The sequence below is a fragment of the Rosa rugosa genome, chromosome 2 (assembly GCF_958449725.1).
Source record: "Rosa rugosa chromosome 2, drRosRugo1.1, whole genome shotgun sequence".
In the NCBI taxonomy this organism is placed as follows: Eukaryota; Viridiplantae; Streptophyta; class Magnoliopsida; order Rosales; family Rosaceae; genus Rosa; species Rosa rugosa.
In genome coordinates, this window is record NC_084821.1 from 65803867 (window position 1) to 65830874 (window position 27008).

The 27008-nt window shown below is 37.6% G+C and overlaps 3 protein-coding genes and 1 long non-coding RNA gene across 8 annotated transcripts; 3 read left to right on the plus strand and 1 right to left on the minus strand.

Annotated features, from left to right (window-relative positions):
* Positions 1-5941: 5941 nt before the first annotated feature.
* Positions 5942-9940, minus strand: LOC133733403 (integrin-linked protein kinase 1-like). 2 transcript variants are annotated; one of them, XM_062161034.1, is made up of 11 exons: positions 9568-9723; positions 9375-9457; positions 9040-9123; positions 8784-8938; positions 8253-8373; positions 8068-8147; positions 7841-7903; positions 7528-7619; positions 7381-7451; positions 6991-7097; positions 5942-6505 (listed from the first exon to the last, which is right to left on the minus strand). In XM_062161034.1, exons 1-11 carry the CDS (start codon positions 9578-9580, stop codon positions 6355-6357), a joined length of 1020 nt encoding a protein of 339 aa, XP_062017018.1. In that variant the 5' UTR covers positions 9581-9723; the 3' UTR covers positions 5942-6354. The 2 variants fall into 2 exon arrangements, with proteins under 2 accessions (XP_062017018.1, XP_062017017.1); XM_062161033.1 differs by having other exon boundaries at positions 5944-6505; positions 9375-9467; positions 9568-9940.
* Positions 9941-13897: 3957 nt separating this feature from the next.
* On the plus strand, positions 13898-18041 carry LOC133733535 (phosphate-repressible phosphate permease pho-4-like). Of its 2 annotated transcripts, none has more exons than XM_062161163.1 (11): positions 13898-14086; positions 14278-14403; positions 14491-14560; positions 14669-14793; positions 14876-15091; positions 15725-15811; positions 15898-16371; positions 16595-16704; positions 16850-16955; positions 17055-17309; positions 17704-18041. In XM_062161163.1, exons 1-11 carry the CDS (start codon positions 13937-13939, stop codon positions 17827-17829), a joined length of 1845 nt encoding a protein of 614 aa, XP_062017147.1. In that variant the 5' UTR covers positions 13898-13936; the 3' UTR covers positions 17830-18041. The 2 variants fall into 2 exon arrangements, with proteins under 2 accessions (XP_062017147.1, XP_062017148.1); XM_062161164.1 differs by having other exon boundaries at positions 13993-14124.
* A 264-nt stretch (positions 18042-18305) lies between these two features.
* LOC133727770 (uncharacterized) lies at positions 18306-20109 on the plus strand. Of its 2 annotated transcripts, none has more exons than XR_009855351.1 (4): positions 18306-18425; positions 18612-18809; positions 18950-19011; positions 19563-20109. It is a non-coding gene; the product is annotated as an uncharacterized LOC133727770 (long non-coding RNA). The 2 variants fall into 2 exon arrangements; XR_009855350.1 differs by having other exon boundaries at positions 18960-19011.
* Positions 20110-20972: 863 nt separating this feature from the next.
* LOC133729409 (acetolactate synthase small subunit 2, chloroplastic-like) lies at positions 20973-26935 on the plus strand. 2 transcript variants are annotated; one of them, XM_062156928.1, is made up of 13 exons: positions 20974-21287; positions 22081-22294; positions 23035-23118; positions 23485-23553; positions 23686-23769; positions 23927-24079; positions 24499-24585; positions 24824-24928; positions 25020-25142; positions 25582-25734; positions 26022-26087; positions 26381-26508; positions 26620-26935. In XM_062156928.1, the coding sequence occupies exons 1-12, from the start codon at positions 21061-21063 to the stop codon at positions 26462-26464; spliced, it is 1449 nt and encodes a 482-aa protein (XP_062012912.1). In that variant the 5' UTR covers positions 20974-21060; the 3' UTR covers positions 26465-26508; positions 26620-26935. The 2 variants fall into 2 exon arrangements, 1 of the variants encoding a protein (XP_062012912.1); XR_009856362.1 differs by lacking the exon at positions 26620-26935 and having other exon boundaries at positions 20973-21287; positions 25582-25789; positions 26381-26453.
* The last annotated feature ends 73 nt before the right edge of the window (positions 26936-27008 follow it).

Below are 27008 nucleotides of genomic sequence, written 5' to 3' on the forward strand. Positions count from 1 at the left end.
ATTCACGAGCCATATTTCAGTACAATATTGGCCTTGGATTTGGGGGCGTGACACCTAGTCCCTACAGATAGTGCACTATTATACTCATAGGAAAGAGGTGTCTACCTTGGGTATACATACTTTGGAGGTGTCCTTAGTATGCTGCGGCTTACCCGTGCTTTGGTATTATGGACCCTAGCACGTGGATTTATGAATTATTACCAGTCAACCTGGCTTTCCCGTGTTTTGGTATTATGGACCATAACACGTGGATTTATGATTTGTTACCAGTTAATCCGAAAATTCACTAAGAAGAGAAGTGTACTTATATTATTTTGATCAAATATCTGTCTGCGATATATATTATCAATATGTTATGGTGCTAAGTGAAAAGAGAATCAAGCATGTATTGCTTAAAGTTTATTTCACATATTAATGCTGCAATATTTGTTGGTTCAATAAGGAGATGTGATTAAGTGATTTATTACCAGTCTCATAAACCATTCACACGAATGAGTATATTTGTATATATGTGTGTGTGTATTGTGTGTATATATATACATATTTAAGAATTCGTATGAACTTATAAATGGTTCTTGGTACATTTTAACTTGGTTGTCCAAGTTTGATTTCTTATAAGACACATTAATATAAGAATGTAAGTTGTGTACTTACTGGGCTTGTGTTGCTCATGATGCTACACCTTCTTGTTTTCAGGTAACGAGTAGACGCTTGGGGAAAGTGGGGTGATTCTCTAAATAAATGAATGTTTTATTTTCTACTACTAATTCAAGAGAAATAATGTAATATATTTTTGTTCAACTTCAGTATTGTAAAAATAATAATTTCAATTCCTAATAAAAGTACTATTCAGACTTATTTACAAATTCTCTTACTTTAATTTATTCTTTGAGGAAGTTTTGTTTGAAACAACCCACATCACGAATTCGGGTACCATATTTCAATATAATATTGGTCTCGGGTTTGGGGTGTGACACATAGTTCATGTAATGTACGTGTTTATTGATCTATCATGGAAAATTGATCATTTATATGCACAGCTTCTTGTTATTTTCGTGTTATACATTGTAGGGATGCATGTTCTATGCATGACCCCAAGTGAGGTTCTTTCTTAATGAATCTTCATGACTGTCCATGATTCAGAATTAGGCATAAACAACTTGAATTGAATCCTTGTAACTAGATTAAGTCCAAGGACGACAATTCCCTTGAAACCACTACAGGTATTTTCAATTGAATACTTGCTCTTCATCATGTTACATATGTTTTAATGAATTTGGCTTTTACATTTTTGGGGGTGTGTTCTAATTGTAGATTTTGTTGATGGACTTGTTATGGGTTTCTTTGGTGTACCTAGGGCTGCTAGCTGCTTGTGCCCCTTTTACTGATTTTAACTTGTACTTCTTTGTTTGTATAGATAGTAGGCGCAACACACGTACTCTTTCTTGTTTCAATTTTTTGTTATCTTTTGATATAGTCATCTTCTACGTTATTCTTCACTTTCAACATTGTGGCACATGCATAGCTAGCTATCTCTATGAGACTGATTAGGACTGAGTCAAGCATTTCTGATTGCTTTAGTTTTTTTTTTTTTGGTTACTTGGGTGTACCTAGGTTGGTGCTGAGTCAAGCAGCCGAGGCTCTAATCTCGCCTACAATTGACAAGCTGTATGATGATCATGAGTCATGACAGATCAAAGAAGGATAATTTTGCTTCAAAATAAGAAGCCTGCTTCATTCACATTTGTTTCCCATCGCCAGTAGGAGATTCCTATCAGAGGATTGGACAAATGATCGTCCGATATTTAATTGCAAGCGTGATCGAACTTCCAAACCAGCGCGATGACAGCAGTGGAATCACGGGATGGACTTATGCAGAGGAGGGGATAAGTTTCCTTTAGAAGTCTAGTACAGGAAGACATGAGGAACCTTCATTTCTATTATTTCATATAGCAGAGGGATGCACTTGCTGTATACCTCTTTTGGTGTTCCCGCTCTGCCTTTTGTTTTCGTTTTCCACATTCAGTTTATGGAATCATTAAACAGACTAGTCCATGATTTGAATTCGGTTTTGTAATCTTAATCTATAAATTCATTATGGATCACTATTTGGTAATATGGTTCTTGATTCAATCTATTCAACTATTTTTTAAAACAAAGTCCTGTTGAACACATATCCCGGCCACTGGATCATTATCATATGCTTTGAGCTCAATACCATTTGGGTTAATGACATTTTTTTAAATAAATTAAATAAAAGATTAGACGATATTAGCTCCTCTGCGACAACCGATTTAGGGTGACTGGAACCCATCCACAATCTCAAAAGAAAGGGGGCTATCGCAACCGGGAACCCACTGCCTGTCCCTCTATTTTATTTTATTAATGAAAGAAAAGAAAGAATATGAAGAGAGAGGGGGGTAAGAACCAAAACCTCTCTGAGAACAAAATGAAATAAAGTACTCAAAGTGAGCACTAAGCTAAAATAGTTACAAACTGATGAATAGAAGAAGAACATATATGCGTGACCACGCAGCAACCACTTATATGGAACAAACATATAGTGCCTCAGCAACCATGCAACAAAAACCACCATAACCCAAGCCCACCTTTGCATCAAATCTATCAAGCACATCAAAATTAGCTAATACGGAAATTCGGTAAACCTTGCAGATTGTGAACAAAAGCAGCTGAAGCACAAGGAGGGCAAGAATCCCACCAATAATGCCCCTCATGATCCACCCCATAATTAGCTAAGCAGTTAGCCATTTGATTCCCTTCTCGATAAATATGTGAAAATCAAATCTGCAGGAGAGAATGGTATAACAATTGACCCAATCATTACTTAGACGCCAAGGGACTGAGCAATTTTTATTGGCAAGAAAGTAAATTGCCACCGCTGAATCACACTCAATCCAGAGAGAAGTCCATCATTTTCCTAATGCTATTGAAACTGCATGAATAATGGCTTGAAGCTCTGCTTCTAGGGCCGTAGCAATACTTATGGAACCAGCAAAACAACCCATACAATTGCCCAAGTGATCACGAAAAATACCTCCATGGCCTTCCAGCCCTGACATCTCACGAGTAGCACCATCTGTATTAACCTTTAACTGAAAAGCACAAGGAGCATGCCAATTTTGATGTGTTCTTGCGAGTCTACCGCTGATTCCAAGAGCACTAAAAATACAAAGCTCATCTACTGAGTTACGCATAATTCCCAAACCCCAAGAATCAACCTCTTGAATTTGTTGCTTGATTGCTTACTCTGTAAGTGCAAGGTCCTGAGTTGAATTTGACTCACAGACTCAATTATAATATTACCAGTTATTTATTAATATTTTTTCTAAAAATCTTGAAGATTGCAGCTACTTGCCAGTTCTCAAGGCATTTGGTTTCTCTGCTGTTTTCGTTAACTGGATTGAGAGCATTCTAAAATTAGCTTACCTGTCAGTCTTGGTTAATGGGCAATCATATGGCTTCTTCACTTGCTCTAGGGGAGTAAGACAAGGTGATCCCCTCTCCTCAATCTTATTTTGTCTCGCGGAGGAAGTGTTGAGCCGTGGTCTAAGTAATCTAGTTGACAGAGGTCGTTTGGACAGATTGGCCTGCCCAGGTAAAGTTACTCCTCCTTCACATGTACTTTTTGCGGATGATGTAATGATATTTATGCAGGCTAGTTCAAGGGGTATTTAAAGGCTGATGCATTTCTTAAATGAGTATGCCTGCAACTCTAGTTAGGCAGTTAATAAAGCAAAATCTTTGGTGTTTCTTGGTAAATATGCCCGCCCAAGAGAGGTTATAATTGAGCGTCTACTTGGGTTTCGGGAGGGCTCTTTGCCTTTCACTTATTTGGGAGTACCAGTTTTTCAAGGCCGTCCAAAGGCAATATATTTTAGAGCTATAGCGAACAAAGTCAGATGCAAGCTTTCTTCTTGGAAAGGGTTACAGCTCTCTCAAGCAACCAGACTGCAACTTATATCTACAACAATCCAAAGTTTATTAATTTACAGCTTTCAGGTGTATGAGTGGCCAAAATCCTTGCTCCTTAAAGTCCAAAGCTGGACACGAAACTTCTTATGGACTGGTGACCCATTGAAAATAGGTTCAAACTTTATTGGCTGGTCACTTTGCTGCACTCCTAAAGACCAGGGCGGCCTAGGGTTGAAAAATCTGTTCCACTTGAATAAATCTCTTTTATTAAAACGTGGTTGGGAGGTAGTGATGGGAGTCTCTCCATCTGCTAGCTTTCTTAAAGCGAGGTTCTTGAGATAAGGCTTGCTTCCGTGCTCTTACTATAAAAAAAAACTCTGTTTGGACCGGATTGAAGAAACTATGGCCATCTATTCTTTCCCATGTGCGCTGGATAATTGGTGATGGTGAAAGTGTCTCCTTCTGGAAGGACAATTGGTTAGGAATTCCACTGAATACAATGTATGCTATTGAGCCGGAGTTGGCTCCATTTCTCCAGGATCAAGTAAGTAAATTTATCTTTGATAAGTAGTGGGTTTTACCACCTCTTTTTTCTTCTACTTTCTCGGATGCGGCTGATCAAATTCTTGGTATTGAGTTTCCTTTGGAGGCAATGTTAGATACGGCAATTTGGTCTAGTACTGCTTTAGGGTCATTGAATGCAAAATAGGCTTATGCTTCTCTGGCTCCTCCTGGCGCGGTTGTAAACTGGGGTAAGCTAATATGGCATAAAGCTATTCAGCCCAGAAAGAGTCTAGTTGCATGGCAAGCTTTTCAGGGAAGATTTAAAACTGACCATTTCCAAAAATTGGTGTGCATCTTTGTTCTCAATGCTCTCTTTGCCTGAAAAGTTCTGAATCATATGTTCACTTATTTATGGAATGTATTGTCATGCAAAAAGTTTGGGCTTGGCTTTTTTCTCTCTTCCGTTTTCATCCCAGGCAAGTTATACACTTGGCAGATTTATTTGCCTCAGACCTACTAAATAGCTTATCTGCAGCGTCAAAGCTTTTGTGGAGGATGACAGTTTGTAATTTGCTTTGGTTAACTTGGACTGAGCGCAACAGCCTTAGAAATAGTTGTAGAATATTTTGCATCAGACGCTTCTCCCAGCGCTTCCTTCTCTATTTGAAAGACTCTGCGCAACTGGTTTTCAAAGCTTACCCACATTCTGTTAGTACCATTCCAATCTTCAACTTATTGGGCCTTTCACCATTATTGTGTAGAGCCCCTTGTTTCAAGCCTGTAACTTGGCAGCCGCCACCTGACCATTGGTTAAAAGTGAATACGGATGGGTCCTTTAGAGGCTCTAATATGGCTGGGTTAATTTGGAGGAATTTTTCGAGATGCAGAGGGAAATTTTGTTGGTGCCTTTGCAGCAAGAGCTGATGTTCCTAGTGCCATTGATGCAGAGATTTTGGCTGTCATTGAGGCTATTCAGGTAGCTTGGGTTCGTCGTTGGACCCATATCTGGTTGGAAAACCTTATTCCTTGGAGGCTCAGAACTCGTTGGTTTAATTGTGTACTCAAGTCTCGGCAAATGACTTTCCATGTATCACACATCTTTAGGGAAGGGAACAGAGTAGCAGACAAGCTGGCTAATTATGGTTCTTTGCATGATAAGGCGGTATGGTGGATTGCCCTCCCGTCCCTTATTACTTCTGAGTTTGGTCATGATTACTCTTCGCGTACTAGCTATCGGTTTTCTTAGTTACTTTATTTGGGCTCTTGGTTTGAGTCCCACTTTGTATTGTCTGATATTTTTTGTCTTACTTATTACTTTGTTTGTATCGGATGCGGTCTTGGCCTAGTCCCCCGCTTCCTTTTGCTTTTGTTCTTTTTCTCTAGAGCTTGGTTTGGTTTGGTCCGCCAGCTCTTTTGTAACCTTATTATTTTTATTAATAAAATTTTGGGGTAGGACGTGGAATTAGTCCTATTTCCGCTTCCTTAAAAAAAAAAAAAAAAGTACGACCATACACCACCACCAAGTACAAACACATACCTACACATACACTGTTTCTTAAGATTATCGAATTACATAATTTCTTGTATGATCGGATCGAGATCAGTCCGATCTTCTTATATTAGTTACCTAATTGAGTAGATGAACGGGGCTGTCCACCCAGCACGTTTTTCTTTTCATAGCAATCAAACTCTCAATTATGCACATAAGCACATTGGCATTACTTTCCCCACTTTTTCCTCAACCAAACTAAGTTGCTTCCGAATAGTCTTCTCTTTTCTTTTCCACTCAGGAAAAAGTATCGAAAGAGTAGAGACCCCTTTTTATCTCGTCATTATACAAAGTATTAGTTACAAAATGTTCGGTCCACTAGATTCGTGCAATTTCCTTTTTTACCGTGACATGACAAACCAGAAATCTTATTTGGTGCACTTGTTGCCCATCTCCATCTGTACGCAGTAAACTGGACACACACCTCTACCCACAGACAATAGTTCCTCTTCTAGGATACGTATGACTTCTTCGAATGGGGGTCTTCGAGAAGGATGACCTGAGCATTTCCCTATCAACCTGCAAAACAAAAGGCACATACCAAAATTAAAATGAAAATAACTCATACGGGTTTGTTTGAGATTGCTTTTGTAGAAGTGATTTTGTTACGTAATGCTTTTACTGAAAATAGTTTTATTAGAAGCACATAGATTTTTTTCCAAGAAATTCAAGCGTTATAAGCACTTTTACTACAAATCCAACCGCTTCTTGAAAAAAAATAAAAAAAAAATAAATAAATAACTCTTCCTTTATTCCGATTTACGAGGGTACTTTTATTTTTTGCCAAACGCTGTCTAAAGCGATTTTGATAGTCTGAAAACTTCTAACAATTCTAGAAACTTATTGAAATGACAAGAGCACCACCTCACATTTTAGTAAGTATATCCTATTATCCTACGAAGGCAATACCATTTTTGTCGTCTCAAACAATACTGAATCAAGACTATTTCTTCATGAGAGGAAGAAGTAAAAATAAGGGGATTTATCAGAGGATTTACACTTACTCTTGAATTCTATTAGAACATCGACTTAAATGGAATTTTGGTTTAAAATCAACGAGTTCGGGTTGATCAGAGTTTGTGTTGGTCTGGAAGTGCATTCCTTCTAGCATCTGTAGATTACACATGAAATAGGCATAAAATGATGTTAAAATTACGAGAGATTATTCAAAGCACCGCCGTGCACTTGCACCAACATAAATGAATGGTTAGATTGCATTAAATACACTTTTTGTTTATTAAAAATAAAGTTGATAATAAATATCAAGGGTTGAGATTATTTTATAAGGGTTGGGTCACTTGCACCGTCGGTGCATAGAATAATTTCCATAAAATTACTTGATAAACATTAACAGCTAAGTTGGTTTACATAGATATACGCATATTGCTATATACCTGATAATATATGAATCCGAACCTCCAAATATCTATCTTGGTTAAATCCTGTGTCCCATCACTGTTTTGCCCTGTGAATTGAAATTGATTAAAGACATCACAGAAATTTGAAGACTAAATGTATGGAAATTGATGCAGCACACATACTTCCATTTTGATCTGGGTTAATTTGTTCATGCAACATTTGAACCCAATACTCCCCAATCTTCAAGTGGCCACCTTCATCCTGAAATAAGTTTCTACTCCAAAACGGAAAATATGATTAGCTTTCATACCAGATCACAGATTTATTGAAGCATATATGTCATATACATCGTAAACTCATATATATTAGATTAGAAAATCGGGGGCTTGAGCAAATTAAGGGAGAGAGTCGGAGAGAAAAAAACTTTCTCATGGAATTTACTTCTTGTAGCATATTAAAACATGAGAAATAGAGGAGTCTGTGAATAGGGTATACCTGGTACTCAAATGGCTGTGAACTATTGGGGATGGCACGTGCTTATGAAGATAGTTCATTCCCCTGCCAATTTTTGCATATTAAATCTTGGAACCCACTTCTTTATATGATAGCAATGTCTATTGAATTATTAGAAGCCTAAAAAGTGAACATTGGATATGAATATTTTCAAATGCCAAATCCAATTACTGAAAATTAAGCAAGAAGCAAAAGCAATTTAATTATACCTAGCAATATCAAGTGCATAGCGTAGAGCCGTAGGCACATCAAGACGTGTTCTTTGCGTCAAAATATCCTCGAGATTGCCCTAGAGTATACAAAAACCAAAATACAAAAAAATTAAGAATAATGAGAAAGACAGATTGATCATCTTATATTCTTATAAGAGCAATATAATTGACTAACAGCATACTTTTGGTAGATACTCGGTAATTAGAACCATCTCCTCTTGCTGCACAATTGAACCAAGAAACTGCAATATATTGGGATGTCTAAGCTCCCGTAAGAGAGTATTATCCTTAGCAGAGAGTATCCTGTATGAAGATTGAAGAATTAGCAAGCCATTTTTATCCAACATTGTTCGGAGTTTGTCTTAGAGTCACTAACTTAAACTAAGAACTGAATCTAGTAGCAGAGATAGAAAAGAATATAAATCATCTTCAGGTACCAAGGCCGGCCCCGAGTCTTTCAAGACCCCGGCAGACAATCTATAACTTGAATATAAATCTTTTAAAAAGTCTTTCTTTCAAAAAAAAAAAAAAAAAGTCTTTGTTTCTAAATTTGTCAAGAGTGCACTAAGGTTGTATAGGGTGTTTATCATTCTAACTTTATTAATTAAATGTAACACGATTAGTTTTCTTGGTCAGTTTTTTTGTGTTTATCACTCTAGAAAGACCTCACATCGATCACTCACACACACATACTAATATACATTGGGCTTTACATTTGGTGCCCCATTTGCTCTGCGGCCCTGGGCTGTCGCCAAGCATGCCCAGTGCTAGGGTCGGGCCTAACAGGAGCACATATGTCTTTTTTGACGACGGTCTTTACGACCCAGATTCCACGCCACTTCACCTTTTCAGATTCACCAAATGAACCCTGCATAATTTCGTGAAGTTATCTATAGACTGATTCTAGCTAGGAGGAACAACAATACTTCACAGAGGATAATGCTAGATCAACCATATTTTGTTATATACCTGTTGAATCGCTGATGAACTATCTGTATCTAATTCCGTCATGTCAAACTTCACATCATTTGAATCTTGTTCGTGTCGAACGGTCTGGTGTACAAAACGAAAAAAAAAAAATGAAAACAGTTGATGAATCCTTCCTCCTCCCACAAATGATCACTACTTACAACGTCCAACAAATTAAGGACTTTCCACATAAAAACTTTATGTGGTAAACATGATAATAAACTTTCCGCATAAGGACATGAATTACTTATTGGGATAAGCCTTGAGTTACTTGAGTTCATCGAGTATCGATCTCTTCTCAACGTACTATATATACTACTTTACTAATTAATTACCATCAACTGATCACTGGTAAAGTCATTGGCTCCATTCACTTCAAGAATCCTGCATATATCTCGATGTCCATAGAGTCTTGCATCTGTCAGGGGCTTCCCAATAAATAGTAAAAAGTGATATAAGAATTCCACATTTCAAAGACTTAATTGATACGAGATTATGTAATAAGAAAATTGCTATATATGTTCTTACAGTTCTTTTCCATCGGTCTTGGAGATTAACGTTGGCCTTGTAGCACACGAGAAGCTCAACAATGGGAGTGTGACCCTCACTCGCCGCCAGATGCAGCGCCGTCCTATTATCGTAGTCTTGCACATCAGGAGATATGCCTTGGATCAACATCTGGTTCAGTCCAACTCGGTCGCCTCTCGAAGCGAAGCTCAAGAATTTCCCTATCAGTTGCATGTCGAAGTCGTCGCGGGCATGGAGAATCTCACCCATCGTCTTCATTTAAATCTATGGAGAATTAGTTTCCGAGTCTTGGACTGTTGAAGGAGATCAAAGAGGTGCTTCAGCAAGACTGAAAGGGCAATGAAAGAAGAGAGGGACGTATTTTATATGGCCTACTGACGTGTTGTGGCGGGAAAAAGGGCGGTTATAACCATGATGGAGGCTTCGGGCATGACGACCTCTTTATCAGAATTTGAATTTTATATGCACCAAATTGATTGGGATGCCATAGTAATACAAAAATGAAAAATTAACGGATAAGGTGAAAAATGGGTGATGATGGCAGCGGTGACTCTTGTAAACTCCACGTATATGGTGAGTCTTCGATGAGATGCAAGTTTTCAAAGGAAACGAGTCCCTCAGATCTCAAAGAGTAGTTATTGCCTTGTTATTGGTCTGAAGGAGCTTTCGATGGTTATAGTTCATTAGCTCTATTAACTGACGTGTGTACAATAAGGAAGAATGTGATTGAAATTTACTAGATTAGTCTTTATCTTAAAAAAGAAGAAGAATTATGTGTGCCTATCCGTTTCTCCCACTGAGTTTTTCCGATATTGATGTTGATTTTGTGCTCATGTCTGTCTAATATATGTAATTTTGGTTTTTGAAAGGAAACTCTTATTCTAAAACGATCTAGTTTTGAAAATAAGCACAATATCAACACCAGATTTAGATTTTTATTTGACTAGTACAATGAGACATTTAAAATTTCCTACATTCCGATCTCTATTGCCTCAAAACATTTTCTATATGAACCATGCAATCTTAATTAGTGATTTTGGTAGAAAAGCAGAAACCCTCAAATCCATATATGAAGATTGGGGTAATATATATATAGGGTTAATTACATATAAATGCATCTTTGAATGTTCTTTTACTAGCCCCTTAACACTGTCAATTGACTTTTATTTTTTTTAATTAAAAAAGTTACAGCAATTTCTCTCCTGATTTTGGAGAATCTTCTCCTTTTTTTATTTTTTATTTTTATGGGAGGGATCGTAAATTTTTCAAATATATGATATAGTCTATTGACTATCTTATCCGCATATTGAAATAATTTGTTTATTAGTATTTAGTATTTATATTATGTGAGGACATATGTGGTATTTCAAAAATTTAACTATTCTCTCAAGAATTGGCTTAATTATATAAGATATATATATATATATATATATATATATATATATATATATATATATATATATATATATATTATATTTTATCCAGAGCGATGCTTCACTTTGAAATTAAAGTGCTCACTTACAGTTTAGAGTCATTTTTCGGTCGCATATCCACATCTCGACTGTTCAGTTTTTAGGTACTAATGTATAAATCATCTCTGCAAATTTTCAGCCAAATTGATGATTGTTAAGGTATCTAACTCACTTAAACCAATGGACAAACTGAATCTGTCTAACCTAAACCGTACTAGCTTTAAGGCAGTTATCAATGCCTTAACAATCATCAATTTGACTGAAAATTTGCAGAGATGACCTATACATTAGTATCCAAAAACTGAATGGTCAACATGTGGATATGCGACTGAAAAGTGACCGTAAACTCTAAATGCACACTTTAATTTCAAGGGAAAATTTTGCAAACAATACACCAAGTAAAGGCCACTAATAATTCTTATACATAAAGTTCTAAATCGAGCATTTCGGTACACGAAATCTAAAGTTCTACCCACTATCCGTACACGCCGTTAATGACGCCGTTAACTCTTATGTAATAATTATTTATCAAAGGGTAATTTAGTACTCTCTCACTCTGCCTTTTTTTTTTTGTTCAAAAAAAAAAAAACCGGATCTCCTCTCTCTCACAGACACACTCTCTCTTTCTCTCTCCACATACCCAGAAAGCTCTCTATGACCCCGGCGACCACCGCATCTCCTCCACATTCTAAATCCGCACCCACCAAACTCGCATGCATCTCCTCCACCTCGCAGCTCTGAAATTCTCTAAAACCTTGCTTCGGCGACGGGAGATTGGGAAGGTCGTCTTCTTGACGAACGACCTTCTTGGCCTCGGGAATGTAATTGAGTAATTGGTTCTTCTCGGCTGGGTTGGAAATTAGGGTTAGGGCAAGGCGGAAGAGAGGGAGGTGTAGTGGGTCTTCAAGACGGTGGCGACGTCTCTCTGCAATTCTTCTAGTCTTTGCTTCAGGTACTGTTCATCTTCGAAATCCATCGTGTTTGAGTTGGACGGGTTTCTGTGTGTGAATGATTGGTTTTGATGATGAAGAAGAAGAAAGATTCATTTCGAATTGGAATTGGAATTGGGGTTTTGGATGATGAGCTACGAGATGGATTACGATCTAGTAGTCGATTACGGCGCATAGAGGCCGGGAAGCAGTGACTAAGCGATTGGCGAGGTGGCGGTCGAGGTCTTGGGAGGCTTGGTGGCGGAGCAAGTCGGGTTCGGGTCGGGGAAGACCGGAAGAGGCGGTGAGAACCTGGAGTTGTTGTTGAACACTGGGATTGGGATTAGAGGGTTCAGCTGGAGATTCCGGAAGGGTGGCTCCGATTTTGGACCTTTTTGTTGGATCTGAGCTTCAATTGGATCAGGATTGGGAGAATTATGGTAATGGTTGTTGATTCAGTAGAGGTGAAAAGCTGTGGATTGATGGTAATGGTTGGAATTGCAGAGGTGATCGGGATTGGGAGGGGGGAAGAGAGATGGGTGCCCATAGAGAGAGAGAGAGAGAGAGAGAGAGAGAGAGAGAGAGAGAGAGAGAGAGAGAGAGAGAGAGAGAGAGAGAGAGAGAGAGAGAGAGAGAGAGAGAGAGAGAGAGAGAGAGAAGCCGGGTGCTCAGAGTGAAAATCTGAAGAGACCATATTACCCCTCAAATTAACGGCGTCATTGACGGCGTGTACGGATAGTGGGTAGGACTTTAGATTTCGTGTACCGAAATGCTCGGTTTGAAACTTTATGTATAAGAATTATTAGTGGTCCAAGTTTGTTCCACATATGGGTTTTGCTCTGCATGGGGAGGCCGAGGCCTGTCGAGTAGGGTTAGCATGGGCTATTAGCCAAGGTTGGAAGGTGGTGGAACTTGAGAGCGACTCTTCGACAGTGGTCGCTGCTTTGACTCATCATGGTGGGGGCTCCTCTGAGGTAAGCCGCATTCTTGATGACTGCAAGGGTTATTTGCAAGAGTTTGATTTTATTAGAATTCGGCATATCTTTCGTGAAGCAAATAGTGTGGCTGATCGATTAGCGCACTTTGCTAGCTTAGACCATTCTATTGGTCCTATTTTAGATGAGGCACCTGGTTTATTACAGGATGTTCTCTATGAGGATAATTGTACTATGCCTATGAACGCTCAGGGTTCAGGTATTACGTCCCCCCTGATGCGGCAAAATATAATAAATAATAATATGGGCGTGGGGATGAGCCTCCCAGCCTGACTGGGTTCCAAACCCCATTATTCAAAAAAAAAATTATTAGTGGCCTTTATTTGGTGTACTATTTGCAAAATTTTCCCTAATTTCAAAGCGAAACTTCGTTCTAGATAGGATAATGCGCGCGCGCACTATGTAATGTATAGATATTGTATTGTGTTTTGATGACAGATTAGTCAGTGCTCTTTCCAAACCCTTTGTCCTTCAAAAGTGAATATCGATCTGTATTTTCATGTAGAATCTATCCAAACAGATTAAAACAAATAGAATAAATACAACTGTGCATCTGTATGCTCAAGTAGAGTCTCTCTCTTTGAACCATACAGCATATAGTATATGACTATTTCTTAGAGAAAGAGAGAGGCTACCTTCATAGAAGTTACTTACTTGAGCATCATTGCAGTCCTTGAAAGTGGGGAATATTGAAAAAGTTGATATCTTTTACATCCACATTCCACACTACTTGGTCACAAGACAAACAAAGAAGAATATTGCCAATGAATATGACAAGGAAAACAACACACTTGTCAATGTCGAAGGACAACCAGAACAAGAGAAGATGCTACACAACACTAGAAAAAACAGCACAACCTATGCAGTTGGAGATTAATCCAATGCCAATAACAGTGTTAATCACTAAACTTATGTTATTATTATCCTTCTTGGTCATAGTTCTCTGACCAACTGAGACTAATAGAGAGTCAAAATGTCATCAAAGACTGATCAAGTTTCTATTGATTTGGCCATCAAAATTGTGGGGAAGTGGAAGGAGACTTATGGATGGATACCAATATTTGCAGCTTTTGCTGCAATTTTCATGGCATTTTTTACTGGTGCCAACAATCTTCCAGCTCCGGTTAGTGGCTTCATAAACAAAATTTAGATGATCTTTAGGTATAATGATCATGTTCAGGAGCTTATGTAGTGAATTCACCAAAACTTGGTCATATTGTTTTCAATCATTACAAAACACACTCTACATGGAATTTGGTTTTCACGAGTTTCCCATTTTATGAACCTCTAACAGGTTTTTTTCTTCAATTTCAGTTCTCGACGCCTATTGGATCAGGGAGTTTGACTCTTCTAAAGGCATTTGTAATGGCTTGTGTGATTTATGTTCCTGGAGCAGCCTTTGCAAGTTCCACCAGTACTGTCAATGCCTTATTTTCTTATGTATGGATACAAAAAATTTGGCCTAAAAATTAAGTTCTCATAAAAATTTTGGTTTTATTTCGCTAATGGAGTTCACTGTTTTCCCAGTTTCTCAAGGAAAATCAGCCTAGTGAAGGTTTCTTGATGTGGAGTCTGGTAGTTGTTCTCATCACTGCAGGTACTACATGAATTTCTTATTACTATAATACTTCAAGTCATGTTGTTTTTAGTAGAAAACTTTATGAAGTTTATTTCATATAACATCTTTATGCGGCAATTTGGTCAGCAATTTGGCTTGCTCTGGCTACATATTTACAGCTACCAGTCTCATCCCTGCAATCTATACAAGGTGCTTTGTTAGGAACAATACTTGTTACTCAAGGTTTTGGCTACATACCATTGTGGAATAAGGTAATGCAGACATGGATTTAACTAGATAATGAAAATGTTGTAGTTGACACTGATTCACATGCTCAATGGTAAATCAATGCAGAATCAGAACCACAATTTCATTGGTGGAGGACTTGTTTGGATTGTTCTTGAGTGGACTGTTGCTCCATTAATTGCCTTTCTATGCGCATTCCTCCTTTTTGCTCTCATGAAGGTTTCTCTGCTTCGCCATGAAAATGCCGAAAAAAGGATTCTTGTTTTTCTCCCAATTGACTATGGAATTTCAGCTGGACTGCTTTGCCTCTTTCTCATGTATCAGGTTTCTTACTATAAACTTATATATTAAGAATTCTTCATTACTCTTGCATGATAAAAAGAGCCTTTGAAATTTCAATTTAAACCATCTTCCCAAGTATTTAACAGTAATGTTACATGTAACATAATAGATCATACTTGTAGCTCAAGCAATTTTTTTTATCTGTCTTGACTTTACCACATTCACTTAAAGGCTAAAGCTGTCACATGAAGTCACCAAGTTCAGATAAGAGAATATTGGAGAGGTGATCTATACATTAGGACCTAAAAACTGAACGATCACCAATTTGGCTGAAATTTTGCAGAGGTGATCTATACATTAGGACCTAAAAACTGAACGGTTAAGATGTGAAAATGTGATCGGAAAGTGGGTGAAAACACCAAATCCGTACCTAAACCTTAGGTAAGGACATCCTTACCTGAGAAAAATCCTATATATATATATATATATATATATATATTCCTGCTTCAATTTTTGTCTACCAAAGAGAACAATGGAATTGTGAATAAAAGTATCATTCACATTGTTTTACTTTTACCCCAGGCCAATACCTGTATCAAATATATTCCTGCTTCACTGTTATCTCCATATTATTATTCTTTGTTCTTACATGATTTTGTGCTTTGACAATTTCAGGTGTTACCACATATGATAGCTCTTTATAGTTGGGTGATGATTGTTGCAGTTACAGTGGCCACCTTGATTGGAGCTCTATTATCTTTGGTAACATGTTATAACAATTAATGTATTTGTTTGGGGGCCTTTTCTTACTAGTGTTCCTGACCAATGTCTGAATGTGTATGTAACAGCTTGTTGTGGTTCCTTTGGCTATGAAAAAACTAAAAGCAGTCAAAAATTACAAGACCATGAAGAGAAACATGACAAAATCTTCAGATCATAGTAAAAGTAAATGCATAGAAAGCCAAGATCCAACATTTAATGACACAAAATCAGCTGATGATGAAGCTCAGTTTGAAGAAGCCTTGAAAGATTTCATGCAGATGAGAGTCCTTGACACGGTGTATGAAGAGGACGAGAGGAGCTGGGGTTCACCGGACACATTAGTCCAAGAACCCGAAAATAAGCTGGCTGAAGATCAATCTCCTGCTTCTCAAGATCAGTCTAATATAGACAAATCTACTTCATTTAGAAAGTTGCTTGAGTCTACACCAAATCAGTTGGTTCAAAGTCACACAAGGAACTTTCAGAAGATTGAGAAAGCAACACCAATCGGGAATGCCTTCCAGTTTCTAACAGGTTCATCAAACTCATTTTTTTCTCCTGTAAGTCCTGCATTCCTGCTCCTCAAGTCCTCTTTCATATGAAATCTTTCTCTCAGAAAATTTCCCTTGCCGAACTGTTAATATGGACCATTGGAATATTTGTTGAAACCTGTGGTCTGTAGGTCACAGTTTTGACCAAGTAACCTGTCATGTATCTCATGAGAGGCCACAGAATATGCTTATTTTATGCTAACCCTCATGCTTATGCATGCAATGGAAATAGGTAATGGAATATGACAGGCATACCCTCATTCGCCATGCTCTAGCCGAGAAATATGATGATGTGGAAGATTTCTTCAGTTTTCCCCATCTTATAGCTTCGTGCATCTTTGCGTAAGTCCACATCTGTTTTATTACAATCCAAACGACATAGTTTTAGACATAAGCACAATATCAATACAAAAAAAATATCAGCGGAATTCAGATTCTCACAAACTTTACACTTCATTATAACCTTAAAAATGATGTTGATGTGCAGGCTTATACAATCAACTAATGAAGTTGCTGCTGTTGTTAGTCCATATGGAGCTATTCTTGATGTTTTTCATAATAGAGAAAAATATTCTGGAAATGGGGAACATGTGGTGAGTAGAATTAAGTCATTCCTCAGTGCAATGCAGAGCTAATAAACATCATGCTGTTAATCATATAACTAAGCATCATGTTGACCAATCATATTGTAGGGGTCAATCCATGTGACTTGGTGGTTCAAGGCAATTGGTGGATTTGGTGCAGCCATTGGTTTCTTTCTGTGTGGGTTTAGGGTGACTCAGTCACTGGGTGGGAAGCTGACTTATATGAGCAACTCAAGAGGGTTAGCAGCACAATTGTCAACTGTGGCAGCAATCATCATTGTCACTAAGATTAAGCTTCCTGTCTCAACCATTCATGCTTTGGTTGGATCCTTAGTAGGAGTTGGGATTGCAGATGACCCTCGGGTGAGTTTAATCTTCTACTTGTTTGTTCTTAAGGCTAAATTATGAGTTTAGGATAACTACCACTAAGATTGTAGTTTCAGTTCACTGATTTAGCCAATAATTGTACCTAAATGTCCTAAAAGATTAAATTTGCTTAGATAACGCCAGCCATTTTGTTGCACAGAAATGCACCTGGTTGGGGAAATTAGACTATTATAATTTTTTTAAGTCGAACAAACTAATAAAAGTAAATGATATACTAATTAAATTTTAAATAATTTATAAAACTACCTGAACCTTTATGAAACATAATCCAAATTATCGGTATGCATATTGTAATTAGTTGCGATATATATGCATAATCAAAAGTTCAATGATAGTATTTGATCCTCAAACTTTAACTTGATTTTTGCAGAATGTGAACTGGAAGCTCCTATTCAAGTTCATGTGTGGGTGGGTGATGACCATAGTCTTTTGTTCTGGGGTTGCTTATGTGATCTTCTCAGTGTCCATACACTCCCCAGCTTATGTAGTGCGCTAAATCTCAATCATCACCACCAATTTCTTTCCCCTCTGTATCTAAAGTTTTGTTTTTGTTTTTTTTTTTCTTTTTTCCCAGATGTGTAGCAATCCCTTTCTTAGTCATAACCAATCATTTTCAACTCACTTGTAATAACTACATTCACTACTAGTTCGGTTACTTGCGAAATATCTTTAAAGATATTTTAGATATCACTCAAAATACCGGTAAGATCAATTCAAAGGATTTTAAAACTTCATCAATTGTTAGTTATTATAGAAAATTACACAGTAGCACCAGACCAAAGATATAAACACAGAAAACCCACCTTCAAATAGTTTTATACAAATAAGGACACAAGCCCAAGCCCAAAACCAAATAAAGCAGGCATGGCTTCGAATTTTGATGGAAAATGACTAAAATGTCCAATTTTCATCACAATTTACGCGCATGCCACTGACATAATCCACAACAATCAAAAACTGAAATCTCAAAACGCAAAACGCAAACCTCAAATCAGAAACGCTAAAACCTCCAGCGACGGATCCAAAACGCATTGCAAAATCTCTGAAGCAACAGCACTCAGCTTGAATCTGGCTTCAATGAAGGTCGATAAGGTAAGCCCTTACTCCAATTTCTGTGGGTGAACACAGCTTTTGGTTTATACTTGAAGATTTGGAATTTGGGAGACCTCGACTGTATTGTTCGCTGTTCATAGTGACAGTTTGGTTTGGTTGGCCCTTTTCCGACCTCAATTTGTTCCTCTGGGCATGGATTAATACTGGATAATGCTTGGTTCACAGAGCTGAAGAACTTGATGGAAATCGGAGAATTTGCTTTGTCTCTGGTCGAGTTATCAAAGAAGAATAGCTAGCCCGTTTGCTTTCAATGTGAACTAATCGGTTGGCCAGATGCGGGCAGACTAGAGATTGATAGAAGTTGTGTTGGAATTAGAACAAGGGCTGGGAAGTTTTGGTTTGTTCGGACTACGCAACATAAAGGTACAATTCTCTATACTGGGAATGATCTCGACATGTAGATATTGATATTTGTTGAAAAATTAACAAAGTTTGGCAATTACTTTGATTATAGAATTGGACACTTGATTCTTCATGATTATTATAAAAAATGAATATGAAAGTTTGATGCAGGAAAGTATGGATGTACAACGAAGGTGCTGGGTTTGAAATTTATGTCGTCAAGGTCAGCTGGGTTTTATTTAAAGATTTTGGCTTTGGTGAGATATGGTTGTTTGTGCGCAATGATAATGGGTTTACATGCTTATTTGAGTTCATTTCACAGAGAATGGTAGTTTGGTATCCAATCTTAATTAAGAGTGATTATATAGAAAGATGAGAACCATTGTATATCAGTATATGCATTGACTAAATTGGTCTTTAAACGTGAAATAAGAAGGGGAAAGAAAGATATTTGGAATTTGGATGCTGTACCTTTTGCAAAGTAGCGGTTACTTGATAATTGTTGGTAATTAAGAAATGCAGTGGCTCTTAGTAAGATTATGAACTTAAGAGATGGAAGTGTATAGATTGTTAGTTAATTTGGTATATGCCAGTTTCCAGCCAGTATACTTGGTTTACCATTAATTGTGATACTGGACATAAGTTGTAAGTATATGTATACATTGTGTGTAAGCACGGAAATTTTATTCCCACATGCTTTTGAAGTAACTAAAGTACTGGTTTCTTGCTGTACTCACTTTGATTAATTGAAATCCTTGAGTTCTCTGTGAATAGGCATAAACAAACAAAGAGGAATCCTTGTAAAATGAATAACACCAGCGAGTGCAGTAGCAGGATTGGACGATGACGAGTGCAGTAGCAGAACACGAGTACGAGGGCAGTAGCAGAACTGGACGGAGTATGAGTGCAGCGAGTGCAGTAGTAGGATTGGACGAGTGCAGTAGCAGGATTAGGCGATGACGAGGGCAGTAGCAGAACTGGACGAGTATGAGTGCAGCGAGTGCAGTAGCAGGATTGGACGAGTGCAGTAGCAGGATTAGGCAATGACGAGGGCAGTAGCAGAACTGGACGAGTATGAGTGCAGCGAGTGCAGTAGCAGGATTGGACGAGTGCAGTAGCAGGATTAGGCAATGACGAGGGCAGTAGCAGAACTGGACGAGTATGAGTGCAGCGAGTGTAGTAGCAGGATTCGACGAGTGCAATAGCAGGATTAGGCGATGACGAGGGCAGTAACAGAACTGGACGAGTATGAGTGCAGCGAGTGCAGTAGCAGGATTGGATGAGTGCAGTAGCAGGGTTAGACGAGTGCAGTAGCAGGATTGGACGAGTGTAGTAGCAGGATTGGACAATGACAAGTGCAGTAGCAGAACACGAGTACGAGGGCAGTAGCAGAACTAGACGGAGTATGAGTGCAGCGAGTGCAGTAGCAGGATTGGACGAGTGCAGTAGCCGAACATTAGTAGCAGAACTGGACACGAGTACAAGTGATGTAGCAGAACTTGATGAGTATGAGTGCAGTAGCAGGATTGGACGAGTGCAATAGTAGGATTAGGCGATGAGATGAGAGCAGTAGGAGAGTGAGATCTTATGAAATAACATAAAGGGATTATTCTCAAGGAAAAAAAAAAGTAACATAAACGGATTATTCTCAAGAAAAAAAAAAAGTATAATCCGTTTATGTTTCTCAGAAAAAAAAAAATAACATAAAAGGATTAGAAGTCAAAAGAAATAGTTAATGGTAAAAAAGTAAATTAACTCATGACATGTGGCAAGTGAAGAGCAAATTGTCCTTATTTGTAAGATTTAATCATTATAAAGGAATTTATAAGTCAAAAGAAGTAGTTAAGGGTAAAAAAGTAAATTAACTCATGACATGTGGCAAGTGGAGAGCACATTGTCCTTATTTGTAAGATTTAGTCCTTATATGTTTAATTCAATCTTTAAATGATGTATTTGTTAAGTCATATTTTGTCAATAACTTATATGTAATTTGTTATAGTTATTAGTCTATTACAATGTCAAGATCATTAATCATTATGAAGAATATGAGACACAGTCTTAAAATGATTTGACAATTAAATCCTCAAGGACCTCAACCTCAATGAACAACAAAGCGGTGCGTTTAAGGTGGTGTCCAAACGAACACCACGTGCTAAAACACTGTGTGCGAAAGACGTGGTCTTTCTAACTTGTGCCCCTTGTGGTTCTTTCCCTCTAAAGTCTAAACCAAGCGCCGTCCGCAGCTTTTACTCTTCTTGGAAACCCGGTAACAATGGCGGCTTCTTTGTCATCACCACCACCGTGCTCAACTCCACTCCTTACCCAGAAACCATGTTTCGGAGTCGATTTGGGACGTGGGTTCTTGAAAAGTTTCGACCTTGGCCATCAGAGGCCACTAAAGTTGAGGTCTTTGGAGTCGTCTAAGGAGCTGGTGGTCTCTGCTAGCAGCAACAATGCTGTGTCTGTCACTGACCCTGCGCCTTCATTGACTCGCTCTAAGTGAGTTTTGTGTTCAATTCTAGCTTTGTTCTCTCTGTGATTTTTTTTTTTCATTTCTTTCTGGGTTTTGCTTTGGGTGTATTGAGCATTTTGGTTGTAGTGAATTTGGTGAAGTTTTCTGGGTGAAATTGGGTTCCTTTATGTCTTGGGAGTTTTGGGTTGAGCTGAGTTTAGTGGGTTTTGTTTCATCAGTTACCTGATTGAGGTGTTTTGTTATATTCTGTTGTTGCTGTTTGTGAAAAAGTGTTGACTTTTTCAAATTGGTAGTTAGATTGTATAATTTAAGGTTGGTGGATTTACTTTTGGTGGAGACAAGAATCAATTTTTTACTGTTCAGTTTTGAAGTTTATTTCAAGGAATGAGCCAATTGAGTGTAGAAATGAGTTTGCCTTTCTGTCTTTGGGAGGTGAGTAGCAAAAGTGAAAATGGTGGTGGTTGGATTACTATAAAGGGCAACTCTGTGTGTATTTGATCCTTTGTAAATTTTATGTGTAGATAAGTAAGTCTCAGGTTATAGACCTGAACTCTAGTTGGTGAGCCTGGATAAGGGTATTGATTCCATTGACAGTATCCTGTCAATTCCCCTTGGAATTTAAACCTGTCAATTGGGCTGATTAGGCTTCCCCACGTACTGATTCTGAATTCCAGGTCATACCTGCATAAAACTCCATTTCACTTTTGTCATGCAGCCATGAATGTTAATCTGAATAGGCTATTGAGAAAGTCTTCTTTAAATTTCTGATGTGTACATATATTATTTCAAGTTGTGAGCTCAGATTATATATCATTTCAGGGTGAAACGCCATACGATTTCAGTGTTCGTTGGTGATGAGAGTGGAATTATAAACCGAATAGCAGGGGTTTTTGCCAGGAGGGGTTACAATATTGAGTCCCTTGCTGTTGGCTTGAACAAGGACAGGGCTCTCTTTACCATAGTTGTCTCAGGCACTGAAAATGTTTTGCGGCAAGTTGTTGAACAGCTCAACAAGTTGGTGAATGTGATAAAGGTTATACTTTATAATTCCTTAGAGATCTTACCTTATGGTATTCCTTTTGAAATTTATAATTGAAAATTGGCAGTTTGGTCTTGTTCAAAAGTCATATTCATCTGATATGAAGTTAAATTATTTTTATTCTGTTGTTAATTTTTGGTATAAACTGAATGAAATTCAACCTATAATTCTATTATGCTTAAACCAAATAATATCGATAACACAACCATCTATATTTCATTGCTGGTGGACCACAAACATGTGGTGGATGTTTCAAAATAATAAAGGGTTGGTATGCGTAGGCTAAAGAATATAAATATGTGAAATTTGGATTCAAATGCTTGAAATAATAAAGGGATAGCATGCACAAACTCAATTTATTAGGAACTGATTCTGCTTGTCTATTGTCCTTCCAACAAAATTTACTTTTACTAAATATTTGCATCCAAGTGCTGTAGGCGATCGTACACTTATGTTCTCTGACATGATAAAACAGCATGCTATGAGCTACAACTGGTGAGAGATCATGACATAGAAACATCTAACATGGTTTTGCTAGGTCTCCACCTGTTTTCTGTTCCAGCTAATGAGTAATCCTTTTCCTTAGAGTGAATTAATAGGCTTAAAATTTACCAACTACAAAGCAAACAATTGAAAATCAATGCCTACTAATCCTTATATATCTGATTTCAAGAACTGAGATCCGTTGTGTGCTTGCTTCTGCATCATCCTCACTTATAGTTCTACTTTGTCAGGTTGAAGATATCTCAAGGGAGCCACAAGTAGAACGTGAATTGATGCTTATCAAACTTAATGCAGATCCAAGCAACCGTGCAGAGGTAAAAATTCAAATCATTCAAAAAATGTTTGGATAAACAGTCTCCTATTGGCACAATCATGTATGAGTCTGTGAGATAATTAGTCTGATTCCTTCCAAGAAACTGCCCCCCACTATATCCTTGCTTTATTTCTATTTACGAATAACCAAGGTAAGTCTATTGAAATTTGTGCCCAACCGTTGCATGTATTCTAGCTGTTATTATTACTGCATGTTTGGGTTTCATTTGTTGTAGCCTTCTAGGTGATTATTATTTGAAGAAACAACGGTCATTTTCTAGTTTGACAGCTATGATGCACCGTTCTTAGACACTAAAAATCTTGGGAAATCCTTGCACCTCATTTTGTTTGTGTTCTCAATTTTTTAGATCATATGGTTAGTGGACATCTTCAGAGCGAAAATTGTGGACATTTCTGAACATTCACTGACAATTGAGGTAAATGTTGTCAGATCCTTTGTTCATCCTCCAGTTGTGTATTGCACTTCCGTTTCTTGTGGTAATTGACAATAAACTTGACTGTGTTTGGTTTTAGGCATGTAGGCTCTAACACCTCTGTGGATGTCTCAGGTTACTGGTGACCCTGGGAAAATGGTTGCTGTTCAAAGAAACTTGATTAAATTTGGAATCAAAGAACTTGCAAGAACTGGAAAGGCAAGTTGTATATTTGCATTGGCATGTTTATCATTTATCTGTGTGTGTATGCATCTGTTAATACTGTAGCTGAACTGAAGAACTATTTTTTTTCTTGAGTTTTTAATACATTATGTACATACTTTGTATTGAGTTTGCAATTTGACTGTCTTGACAGATTGCTCTGAGACGAGAAAAGATGGGTGAGACAGCTCCTTTTTGGAGATTTTCTGCAGCTTCTTATCCTGATCTTGAAAGGACAATGTCTGATGATGAAGTTGCAGTGAAACCAAAACATTCAGCCAATGGTGCTGCTAGTATTGCCTCACAGGTATATATCCTTTTAAGATGTCCTCTCTGGAAGGAGACCCTAAATATGTCTTACCTATTGAGGGGATTTTTATTCTGTTACTTTCTTCCCATGCATGCATAAATGAGTTTTATGGAACCATTTTATAGGACACTGAAAGGGATTCTCCCATCATATAGTGAGTGTCTGATTCACATGCAATTAAATTGACTAACTTGGCATATGATTCGAGATGACATTTATATGATGCACAATAAAGCATACCTACTTTGTTTAGTAAATTTCTGTGTCTCTTAAAGAAGGTAATTTAACTATGTAACGGTTTGAAATTTCAAATAATTTTTAATATTCTAGATGTTAGGGCATTTAATAGGTGATTGAGCTTCTTGATATGTTGAATTTTGGATTGAACGTAAGCAAATCTCATTTCATTATTGAAGGGTGATGTTTATCCTGTGGAGCCCTATGATGACTTTCCTTCAAATCAAGTACTAGATGCTCATTGGGGTGTTCTCTATGATGAAGATGTAGGTTATCTTACAACCTTAAGTGCTTTATGTCGTAATTTCATCTTATAATTTTTCCTAAGAGGATGGCTATTTGTTTCACTTCTAAGTAACAAAATCTTATTTTATGAGGCGTACAAGGTTCCAAATAGATTTCTTTACCTAGATTTTTGGCATAAAATATTTAATTCATGTGTAAACTCTACAAATCGGTGCCATTATAACCTAAACATTTGTATTATTCAATTTATTATTACAGTCAAGTGGTGTTCAATCACACACTTTGTGTATGCTTGTGAATGACGTACCTGGAGTCCTGAACATAGTTACAGGAGTCATATCTCGAAGAGGTTATAACATTCAGGTTAGTTGATTCAGCTGAGCTTATCTTTCTAAAATTGCTTATCTTTGGCCTCTCCTCATTGTGACTATTGGCTTTCACTTCATACTCCTAGAGTCTAGCTGTGGGGCCTTCTGAGAAGGAAGGGCTTTCTCGCATTACAACTGTTGTTCCTGGTACTGATGACTCAATTACCAAGCTGGTCCAGCAACTTCGCAAGTTAATAGATCTTCATGAGGTGATGTTTCTGAACTTACATGTTTGCAAGCTCATTGTGGATTTACAGCATTTGTTTTTGGGGAAGACTTTAATCTCCAGAAAAGAGAAAAAGATTGATACATAGTGGCTACTAGAAAACTTTGATACATAGTGGCTACTAGAAAACTTTGCATACTTCATTTGTAGTTATGAATTGACCATCTTCAAACATTCAAAGTATTAAGAGGGTACTATAAAACCCCAGTACACTGTTAAATTGGAATTCCTTTTTGGGAAGTCGAATGTTATATTAATGCATTGCAATCTGTTCTTATATTCTCTGTCATCCATCCTTTCTCAGTTCAATATTAATGGACTAATGAATTCAATTTTGAGTAGCTGTAGTGTGTCTAAGCTTATAAAAAATAGAATTTATTCATGCCTTTTTGGATGATAGAAAATGGTGGTTATCTCTCCAGGTTCGGGATATTACACACTCACCATTTGCTGAGCGAGAGTTGATGTTAATAAAGATTGCTGTAAACACTACTGCTAGAAGGGATGTTCTTGATATTGCTGGCATTTTCCGTGCTAAAGCCGTTGATGTTTCTGATCACACAATTACTCTTGAGGTTGAATCTCTTTCCTTCCTTCAAGTCAGTTTCTGATCACACAATTACTCTTGAGGTTGAATCTCTTTCCTTCCTTCAAGTCAACATACTGTGCTTGTTCAGTACTTCAATTTTACCAGCAGGGTAGAAAGCGTTTTTTGCCTTTTGATCATTGGTATTAGTTGGGGTTACGGCTCAAGCATTTTTAATCAAGTTCCAGAACTGACTACATGAACTAGGGACTTAGCATCTGTTATTGCTTTGTTTCACAACATATCATTAATACCATCTATTCATAATTGTTTCAGCTTACCGGCGATTTGAATAAAATGGTTGCACTGCAGAAGTTACTAGAGCCCTATGGGCTTTGCGAGGTTCGTCTTTTCGTTATTTGTTGTTGTAACCAATGACTAATTGAAACTATTGTTAAACGCTCATGCTTTTGTTGCATGGTCTTGTTTCTGGGTTTCCACATGAGTGTTCAATGATAGTTTCAATTAATGCCAGGAAGCTGCACTCTCATTGACAGATGATGCAAATTCCAATTATGTGTCATATAGACATTCTTCCAACAGGGTTCTATTGTTCAGATAGTCTAAGAACTTGGTTGCCGAGTTCTTGGATGGTTCTTAGTTCCTAGATCTTAACAGTTCTTTACTACTTTTAGATTGCACGGACTGGGAGAGTGGCATTGGAGCGGGGCTCTGGTGTGGATTCCACTTCTCTCCGTGGATATCCCCTTCCATTATAATGCAGGGGTTTCCCACTGGATTTTTATATGGCTGACCACGTAAAGTAAGTTTTTCTTTTCCTCCACTTTGATGGGCAATATTTTCACCTGCTGGCTATATTCATATGAAAAAAGGAATAAACATGTGAGTTAAGTCTTTTGATTATCCGTGTCAGGTCTCATGGAAGAGTGTTCAACACGCATTCAGAAGAAAATCCGAATACTTATATGTTGCATTGCATTGTTCTTCTTGTACGAGTAGGAGCCAACCGTCTTCGTTCGGACCTTGATCAACCTAGTATGTAGGAGTAGCAAGTACTTGGCCATCAGGCAGACCCATGCAGGTTAAAGTTAAGGCAAGGCTGTGTGTCTAACCCTAGTGTTCAAGACTTTCGTTAATGAATTATGTACTATAACAACCATATATATATGTGAAATTGTATCTTCTCATAACCTCTACTAATCAAATAATATTGTTGTAGTCATTCTAGATCTCACAAGCTGATCACCTAAAACTGTATCGATCCCTGACAATTGAGTTAAAAAAGGATCTAAATTTACATGA

Coding starts and splice junctions, on each gene's coding strand:
- LOC133733403 (XM_062161033.1), bottom strand. CDS start 9,825: ATGAAGACGATGGGTGAGATTCTCCATGCCCGCGACGACTTCGACATG. Junction 9,124..9,374: donor TTACCAGTGATCAGTTGATG/GTAATTAATTAG, acceptor TTTGTACACCAG/ACCGTTCGACACGAACAAGA. Junction 8,148..8,252: donor TTACCGAGTATCTACCAAAA/GTATGCTGTTAG, acceptor TGTATACTCTAG/GGCAATCTCGAGGATATTTT.
- LOC133733535 (XM_062161163.1), top strand. CDS start 13,937: ATGTCATCAAAGACTGATCAAGTTTCTATTGATTTGGCCATCAAAATT. Junction 14,087..14,277: donor CCAACAATCTTCCAGCTCCG/GTTAGTGGCTTC, acceptor CTTCAATTTCAG/TTCTCGACGCCTATTGGATC. Junction 17,310..17,703: donor GGATTGCAGATGACCCTCGG/GTGAGTTTAATC, acceptor TGATTTTTGCAG/AATGTGAACTGGAAGCTCCT.
- LOC133729409 (XM_062156928.1), top strand. CDS start 21,061: ATGGCGGCTTCTTTGTCATCACCACCACCGTGCTCAACTCCACTCCTT. Junction 23,119..23,484: donor ATCCAAGCAACCGTGCAGAG/GTAAAAATTCAA, acceptor TCAATTTTTTAG/ATCATATGGTTAGTGGACAT. Junction 23,554..23,685: donor AACATTCACTGACAATTGAG/GTAAATGTTGTC, acceptor TGGATGTCTCAG/GTTACTGGTGACCCTGGGAA.